The sequence below is a fragment of the Lissotriton helveticus genome, chromosome 8 (genome assembly GCF_964261635.1).
Source record: "Lissotriton helveticus chromosome 8, aLisHel1.1, whole genome shotgun sequence".
NCBI lineage: Eukaryota > Metazoa > Chordata > Amphibia > Caudata > Salamandridae > Lissotriton > Lissotriton helveticus.
The window spans coordinates 1,560,582,969-1,560,593,731 of record NC_136069.1 but is presented as its reverse complement, the minus strand read 5'-3'; the positions used below and the strand labels follow the sequence as shown (position 1 = coordinate 1,560,593,731).

The following is a 10,763-nucleotide window of genomic DNA, read 5'->3' as shown; positions in this document are numbered from 1 at the left end:
AATAATCTCATAACACTGAAGACCAGCAGTTGTACTGAACAATTCCGATCATTCGTTCTACCCTTTTGCTTCCTCCACCCACCAATAGTCACAGAACCTGGTAAGCTACATTCTGGCTCTTTGAAATTGAAGAAGTGATTAAATTGGCAAATAAGAGCAATGCACTGAAATGAATGGGGAGAGGGGTTGGCGTAACGGCTAAGGCGCTCGACCTAGGACCTGGGGATGTGGGTTCGAGTCTCGGTAACGACGCCAAAAACCTCCTGTGATTCTGGGCAAATCACAATCTCCCCGTGCCTAAAAAAATGAAAGTGTGTCCTCATGTAACGTAACTGGTGTTATGTAAAGCGCTCTGATACCTGATTCGGTTCGGGTCTAGTTCGCGCTATATAAAACTCTGCAAAAATAAAAATAATTTTTTTTTTTTAAAATGGGTCAGCCCAACATCTTGCATCAAGGAACTCCTGTCACGGCACAGCCTCATGAAAACGTTGCATTATAAGAGACGAGGCTGGGGCACTGCTCCTGAAGAAATCAAGTGCAGAGTTTTCTCAACAACTCAACAATCTCATTTTCAAAACCTCAATTTTCCTTAAAAAAATAATATGATTAGAAAGTTACAAAGAAACAGCAAGAATGCACAGAAAAGTGGCTCTAACAATGTACGTTTCAGACTAGGAGAAATTAATACAGCATGAAATGTCAATGAGGACCTTCACAACACCGTTATCAGGGGCCAACAGGCGGCCCGGATCCTTCTACTCCTACTCAGAGAACATGACAAGATAGATCACGATAGTCTATTAAAAGAGAGGATAACTCTGAAATGGGTGTGCCATTCGTCAGTAAATGAATCCAACTGACAAAAATAGGTTCCTCAGATATCTTTAAGCACAGGGTTCCACGCACCATACCATGAGAGTCTGCCCTTTCAACACAAGACTATGCTGTCTAGGTGACCACACAACATCGCTATAGGTCCAGCTGCAAATTGTAACACCAAATTAGGTCTCTGTGTGACAAAACCAAGAAACAAACTGCCTGGACCAGATCTATCACCAGGCAATAGAAAAAACAAAGACAGATTCTAGGAGATGTAGAGTAACAACAAGCCCATTTCAATGCTCCCATCCTATAGACAGCCTCAACATACATCAGAAGCATGGGTCTAATCTTTGACTCTTAACTGTTCCTCAGGCCTTTTGAAAATACAGAGGTCAAAAGAAACAACTTACAGCTAATGGGGCGCCACAAATCTAAATAAACCACAGAGTGGAACTGAACAGAACTATGGCCATGACTGGACTACTGAAATGTAGGCTACTAAAAAAGCTCTCCAGCACATTACTAGGGTGCTCCTCAAAGTCAACCGAATGTAAAGGCCTTCCACCTGCTCAAAGTAAAAAAATGAGACTGCACAAGATGAACAAGGAGAGGTCTCAACACCACATGCTTTGTTTAGACACTGGCTTTAGACTACACACCACAAATATATGACCAGGCCTTCTGCCAGAATTAATTCAAACAAAGCCACAGGGCGCATACTTAGCAATAGAAAGCCCCACACTCCAACTCCCTCAATCCATTTAAGAGAAAATCCAAGCCACCAACCTTTCAGGAAACGGTTGAAAAACAAAGGTTTGGATAGCCAGGCAGCCTGATTTATAAGCCACCAAATAGTGTAAGCTGGACTCCACATGATTTACCCTCACTAGCACCTAGCAATGCTGGTCATACAGCAAAGTCTTGCAGTATCAGAACAGACTATATTGAAGATGTATCTTACCCTTAGTAACACCACTTGATACTCTATTGCACCCCCAAACTGATCAACGCGAGAAAACATGTATGCCCAAGTATGTTCATGCTCCTAAATGACCACAAATAAGCATGCATGACACCATGGACAGCACATCAAATGAAGGAATTAAATTGCATCTTGATCTGAAATTTCTAATTCTTCAAATGTAAGTACTTAATGAGCGAATCATATGAGTGGGATGGGAATGCAGTGCAGCTCCGACCATGAAGAGTGTAAACGATACACAATGTTCTTGAAGCAGAAGAGACTGCTATCGTTTTAAAAAGCAAATCTGTTGCACTCAAACAGGTTCTGTCAGGAATACAAAGCACAATGTACTGCTTTTTCTCCTTAAAACGGTAAAAAAATGAAAGGCAACATGTATTTTCCTTTACCTTGATTCCTGGATAAAACTCCTACTTCTCTCACCCAAAACCCACATGGGCCAAATTATACATACTGCCCTGGAGATATAACAGGTGTGCACGTTTTGTGCGTTTTTGCCACTATGGTATTATACAAAAGGTTGCAGACTCATAAGCAACCCCTTCCCTAAATGCACTCAGTATGTGCTAGCGCATCTTAGCTCGACCCAGTGCAACCAAGGGAATTCTTTGCATCTGTCCCATATTACACACCAGGTGCAAAGAGGAGGCATGGCATAGTCTGTGCGCGCCCCATGTGCGGTATCATACAGTTCCCAAGAACTCTCCCCCACCCCCTTTTCAGGTCTCGCCTAGGCAGCGCGCATGTGCAGCTCTAGGAGGTCCGTTAGTCATCGGTCTTAACTTTTCAAGCACTGCATCCACCTTGCGGGAGCCAGCAGCGGCGCGCCACAAGCACGAGTGCAGTGCTTGAAAAGTGAAGACTGCTCTCCGAAGCGCGCGCATGCACACCAGTCGAAGGCTCACCTCCTGCTTCCCCTCTCACTCAATATCCTCCTTACTCAGCCCTCTATGATGTTGGAGGGTTTTAATGTCCAGAGGTGGCTTGACCATCCCCACCATGCCCAGTCAACCAGGAGTAGCACATACACCCCCCCGGAATCCCTGTGTATAGGCCTAGGCCAAGGCCCACTGCCTCAAGGTACTTTTTACGATATAATCTACTAGGCCCGATGCTCATTTAAATATATTTCTTTTTGTGCACAACACAGCGATACAGCTTAGGCTACCACAGAAACTTTCCACAGTTACAAGTGCAGGCGCTTCACACCCACACACGGGGGCCCAGCTGCTACGCCCTTGACATTTCACAAGTATTGTTCGCTTCATTTTTTACATATGCAATGTTCCAAGCCTCGCAGATGAGACCGCAGCAGCGCCCTGTGATGGCAACGCCTGCCTTTAAGTTCCGGTCTCACATGTATTTTTGGAGACAGGTACGCTTCGTATATCCTTTGTTTATGTTCTGCGGTCAGGCACAATAGACCACCCGCCCAAACTCTTGACATCCTGGCCTGCCACTTCGAGGTTCTCAGAACCTTAGCACCGACACTGTAGGCGTGTGGTCATGCTGTAGGCGTGCGGTCAAGCACCTGCGCCATTACCTACGTCAGTGCGGTCTGACCATTTTTTATCAGAATAGGTATAATAGGCCCGACACTCCACCTTGAGGTAGGACACTTCGACGAGTGCTCTGCACAGCGTTGTCCTCCCGGCCGGTCATTCTTATCTGACTTGGGACTTCACGCCTATCTCTCAGGTTGTAACTCCCAATCCAGACAACCCTTTTGCTTTTTAGCTCTCTCTCTCTGACTAGTCACAGTATTTTCATCTCCACCCATTTCCTTGCATTTTTAAGGCCTCTTAGAATATAGATACATATCTATATTAAATGTTTATTTTTACTTTAAAATGGTTTGCCTCTAGGCACTAGAACTTCATTGTGTGTTTGTACCTTTTTTTGATTCTGTGGCTGGTTCCAATTGCGCCATTTTCCGATTGTTCATTGTTCACGCCTGTTTTATTCAAGTCTGTTTTATAACCTTTCTAGCATTATAGCAATAATCATGTGGCTTTCACCCTGACGGAGTGAAGTCAGGCTCATCAATGGCTTTTTGCTTAGATAGAGAAATGAGATGCAGTTATCGGTGTGTTTTTAACTTAGCAAATAAAAAGTGTCACTTCAACATGACTCTTCGGTGTCTCACATCTTTCTTCCTTGGTTCTCAGTGAAGCGGTACTTTGGCAGCTCGTGACCACAGGTGACAACTAATCAAAGGGCTTCAGATCTCCCTTTGTCAATGAAAGAGGTCCATAATACTTGCGGTAGAGTATCTATTCTTCTGCACCCTTATGTGTGACTTCTTCCTTGACCTAGCTGCGTTCAGTGTAGCTACTTTAACTATTGGGTGTTAAATAATTATCTATAAGTTGCTCCGCGAAGTGGACTGCTTCAAACATGTTGGGCGCTAGGAACGACGTTGTGCAAAGCAAAGATGAGCACTAAATGCAGTTTTTTGGAGCATGCCCCTAGCAGCAAGAGGGAAAACAATACATAAAACGCTTTTTACTGAAAACCGGGGCTAGATTAGTGGACAGAAGAGGTGTTCTCTACTGGAACTTCTCACGAGAGACCGAAACATTCCTCTTTCCAGTACTTGGACTCGTAAATGCCGGACGGATAATCTGCTCTACCAGGTACCGTGGATTGGTCCCGTGGATACTGTGTGCGTCTTGCAATGTACGGTTAGCCGTGGCAGAAATCCTATATCCACAAACAAACCAGTTACCGCCCGCTGGCACACAGCAACAGCATCACGACGTTCACCGCAACCTCCGGCTCCACGGTGTAACAATACTCCCAATTAAAATATAAACAACACCAATATAATACTAAGAATGTTGCGCTGCAGCCATGCTAGGGTCAGGCAAATACTGATGACAACGCGATCCGAACTGCCGTCATAATATTCAACTGGTTAGATTTCACGACTCCACCTCCAAGCAGGACTAACGCGCATATCTTGAAACGCTAAAGTTAAGTGAGTTTTGAAAGCATGTATGCATCCCCCAATGGATTTGCGGAAGCTGCACATGTAGTATGTATAGATAATGTATGTTTTGCAATTCACGCCACACAAAACGCTTTCTACTTAGTTTGATATTTTCATTTTGGTTACTTTCTATTGGGGATATTTATAGCACGACAGACTTAACGAAAGTATTTTCGAAACACCTGTTTTTTTTTCAATTTGTAACCACATGATCAAACTAGAAGCCTAAGATGGCCATCACATTGTGCGCATTATTAGATTACCTGGCTTTTGGAGTTTGACATGACAGTCTTCCTTTTATGTTTATGGCGCTTGGCGTGAAATTCCAGCATGCTGTGTGGCTTAAGTTCTGCTCACAGAAGACCGCAGCATTTGGGTAAATCTAATCACACTGAAATTCATTTGATGACAATCAATAATCGGCATAGAAACAACCTGCACTCCATTGGCATACAGAAATGTGTATATAATAGGCTTTGAAGAAAGAGGTTAAGTTTAACCATGCTTAAAAAAATAATACAAGTTACATTCCACGTCCCTATTATTTTTCGAGTCAGACTGTTTCAAGGTTTTGGGGTGCACAGTTTAGGAGTGGTGCCTCATACAACCATCATCCGTCTTCCTCATTCCAAAGTGCTGAACACCAAACGATCCCTCTGAGGGTAAACAAACCCCATTATGTGCTGGTGCACAGATGCACTGACCAGCTTTTTCTCCCCAGCAGCAGGGTCAACAAATGCAAAGCAAACATGCGAAACACCGCATACCCAGACCTTCAATTCAAAACAGCTTTCTGTGAAAGATTGCCCGACAGATTGTTTTTTTTTTTACCATTAAAGAGTTCCTGTGTTAAAAGGTAAAACTGGGGTTAGCAGCATGAAGAGTGGCCTAAAGGTTTTTCGCAAAGCATCAAAATGTTTTTCACTCTAGAATTTTGCCGAAACCCACCCACAGACAAAATCAATAATTGGCAAAGCCAAGAGGTCTCACCTTTGAAAGTGGTAGCTAATCTTTTGACTTTGACAGTGCTTGTTGTCGATTCTGATCAACTGGCTAACGCAAAAAAAAAAAAGCATTGGCATAGCCAATAGGTCTCGCTTTTGGGACCTTATAAGTATTTAGTTATGCAGCACAATATCCTTGGTGCAACAATATCAACTGTTGCGTGGCTAAGCACTTATAAGGTCCCAAAGGCAAGTCCTATTGGCTTTGCCAATGATTGTTGAAATAGAGGCCGGGTTGCTACCTAGAGAAAAAGGTGGACCGGCTGTCTTTCACTAAGGTGTTGAAAGTGCAGGTGAAAGTCTACACCTGTTCTCAAAACAGCGCATTTATTATGGCATGGCACACTGTCTAGCCTGACACACTCACTTAATGGTACACCACGATGCAAAATGGTTCAGTGCAGTCCATCTGTAATGTGTCCTCATTCGTTTACTACTAACAAAAAGGGCCTATAGGGAGAATTTAGTTGATTAATTGTGCACCACTCCCAGAAACATGATCAGTTGCACACAAAAGGTGCATTCGGTCTATAGAACCAATCACGTTAGATATCCTTAGTAGTGGAGCAATGATGAACTGTGGCCGCCCGAATCCATAGCTGCAGGAGTTCATTACCCCACCTTTGAAAATCTTGGCAGATGATATTCTATTTCATTGCTGCCCCGGATATACCAAGACGGCCCTAGGTTCAATGTTGTGCTTCGCATGAAACAGCGTGTTTGCTTTGAGTTGTCCTTACCTCACCTTTCATGCCGCTGGGTCGGAGTGTTTGTGTTGCTGTAGTGCTAAGGAGATATGCTGGAGCAGTGGACTTAGTAGTGTTACTGAGTTCCCTCTTTACTCAAATTTGAGGGAAGCCTTGCCTCTATCTGTTAGCTGCACGCCAGGAGAACGGATTCCGCATGCACCCCTTTTTTCGCTCTGTATTTGGTTGTGTTAGCGCCCTGAAGAAGGTGTGACCATATCTGTAGGTCTCCAACAAAAAACGCACGTCGACGCAGCCCCAGTTAACAAGACTTGACCATTAGAATTTATGCAATGTCAAGCAATTATGTCTTTAAAGAAATTATTTGTTAACTAAATTTTTTTGCTATATTTGTTTGTTCATCAGTACATTCTGTTGAGTTTTGTTTTCTGTTTTATACTGGTCTTGTTTATCTGTAAGTTGTTGATATGGTTGAGAGTATCTGTTGAATGAATGGTTTGAGAGGTTTATGGGCATTTGAATCTGGGTGTCAGTGGGGGTAGCTATATGGTGCTTAAATGTATGGTATACTTTGCCATTCGGGTCATTTTTGTTATATTTTGCACTGTGATATGTATAGAAACATGTATTTATATATGATGATGTTGATAATGAATAACTTATATTTTTGATTTTTTTTTAATGTGGCTGAAGGTATTGATAATTCCTTATAGGTTTGATTAAAAAATATATTTTTGTGTGATATATATACATACACATTAAGACTCCGTTGATGACTTGATAAGCATCCTTTTGGTATGGCGAGATATTCCGCCAACTAATCCTTTACAAGCAGTCTGTTTCTTTGGTATATCCATTACCTCCTCACAAGAAATAGATCTGTGAGAGTAGCTGGGTACAAGAGATCTTCTTGCAATGCAACTACAAAAAGCAAGCACAAGCAATAGATCTGTGAGAGTAGCCGGGTACAAGAAATCTTCAGGCAATGCAACTACAGAAAGGCGCAGAGCAGCACTCCTTCACTTGGCCCCAGAGGATGTTTGCACCCACCGCCTTCAGAAGTACCAAAATCCCACACAATAACACTTATCAACTGAAGTAAATGGCTAAAGCAGCAAGCCTGCCAGTTAACAGCTCGGACCTCTGTGTCATCTTCCTTCTTCTTCTTGCTACACGTATGACAACTTTCTCCCTCCTCTTCGTCTTCTTCCTCCTCCTCCTCCTCAATAATTCCTTCCACAATTGCTTTAGGAACTGAAGGGCTGATCACATCTTCACACCTTGAAAAATATAATAAATAGGATGTTACAGTCACAAAGAAAGGTGGATTTCACAATCAGAGTACATCTTTCTCAACTACAGGCACTAACAAGTCTATTTCCTTAAACATGAATCTTCATATAATTAAACTGTATGGGCATTAAAACTTAGCTTTCATCTGGGAAGCTGAACATGCCTTTATCGAACCTACTGTGCTGACATACACATTTAGTATGTTAACAACCGTGTTCTCTCCATTAACGTCAGCAGAGCCCTCCGAGTGCTCCACTGGTGCTTACATACTCGCGTATCAAAAGCTGTGGGTAGGCAAGCTTATCATCCAACCTGCCTATCTAGCAAAAGTACAAAGAAAGCATTAATGAACCCGGTCGGCTGGAATGGGATTCTGAAATGGTCATCTGGCGACCAGAGGGTGCAATTACAAGTGAGGGACATACGTCCCTGTGGATGGCAGCGGCACTGACCAAATAGGATTTCCCTTTTGAGAAGAATGTGAGACTCCAAAGATGAAGCAACTGTTCAAGCAGCAACTGTAAATTGGCTGCGATGGGGCGGTGGCCGAGTTTATGGATAATAGTGTCCACACACTAAAACTGAAGATGGACTATCCTTATTTTTACAGGCGATTGCTGGTCGCTACAATCTGTGTTTTTACTTGGCTATGGGCAGCATTTGCTTGAAGGCTCCTCATTATAGTCCCCAAAATAAACAAATAAAGAATGGGCTTTGCATAATGGCCTTAAAGAAATATTTTTTTTTTCTCCCATGGTTTGTCTTTAAAGCAGCGCTGCAGTATATGTAACTGTTTCCCCTCGTTCACCTGCCTTTCCATCCCTCAAGAAGGATCACTGCGTTCGATTTACTTTTTTATATTATAAAAATGCTTTATTGAAAGATTATGGCAAAACAGATATACAAGTCAAATATGATCACATTGAAATTGAGCAATAACAGTATGTGTCATGAATCCTATATCAAATCTTTAAGCGAAATATAGATTGACAAACAGTGGCAACTAATGACTATATAGGACAGCCTTCTCTCTTTTCTAAATAACACTCATGAAGCAACATTCAACAAGCATGTCAACTAAATTATGCTCTGTAACTTCAGAATATTTTTAAGGGAAATGGGTTGCAGGGTCTTAAGGAATCGGGAACTAAGCAAATACACAATAAGTAGGCTCTTGACGAAAATTAAGCATACATACCAATAGATACAAGTCAGGCGAGAGACTCCAGATTGTTTAACCCAACAAGTATTTGCAAGGCAAAAGGTTTTGCATTTGTGAAAGTTAGAGCTAATGGCATTGTAAATGACGAAGTTATTTAGTTGTGCTTTTTGGTTTACAAGCATTTTTCACTGCTGTTCCGTAAAGTGAAGCACTGGCAAAAGCCAGAAACAGACCATGCACTTTGTGCTTGTAGTCTTAGTAGCACAACTCCAGCGACGGAACAATAAGCCGGACAGCTGTCTGGAATATTATAATGCAGTGTTGCTGCATTCACATGTATTTCTGAAGTTATTGTCATTATGCATGTTATAAAATGACAGATAAAGTTTATTTTTTTTAAGCTAGCATAATGTCCGGGTGATATTCTGGTCAGAATTAGCAAACAACGTGCCTGATTTGGCTCAAAAGCACCGATTCCTCCATGTTATTTCATATCCCAGCTGCAAAACTCATGATGAACTGAGCTGGGGAAGAAATACTGCAAGGTAATAGTGCACCGAGTATTACTGAATCCATGTACTGGGCCACTCGTGAACGCCCCCTAGATGTGTCAGATGGCTAGGAAGAAGTAAATACCTGCGTATCAAACAAATTCTAGAAAGTACCTAAAATAACCCTCACCCCAACAGAGTGATGCAAGTTGGACATACACACTTCAATGATTTTTTGTCTTCTTTTCTCTCGTTCTACCTTCACTTAATCATTTCTCTGTAATCTTCCCGACTGCAAAGGAGCACTAGGGGAAATTATATTTTCCGTTCATATTCTGAACAATGTAATAAAAATTAAATAAAAAATTAACAAGTATGGCCATTGACTGATGTAAATGCGTACTCAGGAGTACAACCTGGGTATTCCAGGTGAGAAGGTTCAAGATAATGGCACCGTGTTTAAGGAACCTCTCGAGCTGCGGGAGGCCAACGTTTACCTGCTTCAGTCAAAACACAGTAGAAACCCGGGCAGCTAGTTCTGCATTTGGGAAGTGCCATGGGGCAAGACGGTCTGAAGAAATAACTGACCTGTGAGATAAGACGCTGGTTACCTTTGTCCCACTAGTGAGTGACATCACTTCTGGGGGCCGTTTTTGTTACAGGGCCGTTTTGCAACATAGCTGCAATATCGGAACTTGTAACAAAATCGGCCGAAACCAGCCCTGGCAAACAGCTCGGCGACATCCCCAACCCCCGTGGCGGCCGGCCGGCCGAGCACTTTGCCAGGGCTGATTTTGGTTCCCAGTCCGGCCTGGGGCGAGACCCAAAAATGGCTTTATTTCGGATGTCTCCCACCTGAAACTGCCTCCGCTTCAATAGAAGCCAATGGTTAAAATACATTATTATGTAATTTCACTGGCAGTAATGCTACTGAGGCGCACCTCATTTAACAGTATAATCAGATTAAGCTATATATTTAGGAAATGTGAAAGTATGGGTCATTAACACATTTACATTTAGGGTTGGTGCCTCTCGGGAAAAAAGCACCCTACTACCTAGGTGCACAAATACAGAGGGAATATCACAACACAGTCCCTGAGTAATTCAAGCTTTATATTCCAATATCCCGGCACTCAATTGTAACAATTTAGGTCCACATTTATTAAGACTTATTCTGTGCTTAGATCCTAAACATTCATCCACAAGTAACAATTTTGGTTCTTATAAATAAGGGTATTTTATTAACACACATTAGTGAGCACAATCAGAATTTTTTTTTAAGTCAGACAAAAGGTAATACAAGTTTC

The 10,763-nt window shown here is 42.3% G+C and overlaps 1 protein-coding gene across 1 annotated transcript in view; it reads right to left on the bottom strand.

Annotated features, from left to right (window-relative positions):
* The window catches only part of PPME1 (protein phosphatase methylesterase 1), a 128,811-nt gene that overhangs the window by 59,272 nt on the left and 58,776 nt on the right, over positions 1-10,763 (bottom strand). The window contains exon 9 of the mRNA XM_078658567.1: positions 7,652-7,790. Within this exon, the coding sequence (XP_078514693.1) occupies positions 7,652-7,790 (139 nt within the window). The remainder of the gene's footprint in view (positions 1-7,651; positions 7,791-10,763) is intronic.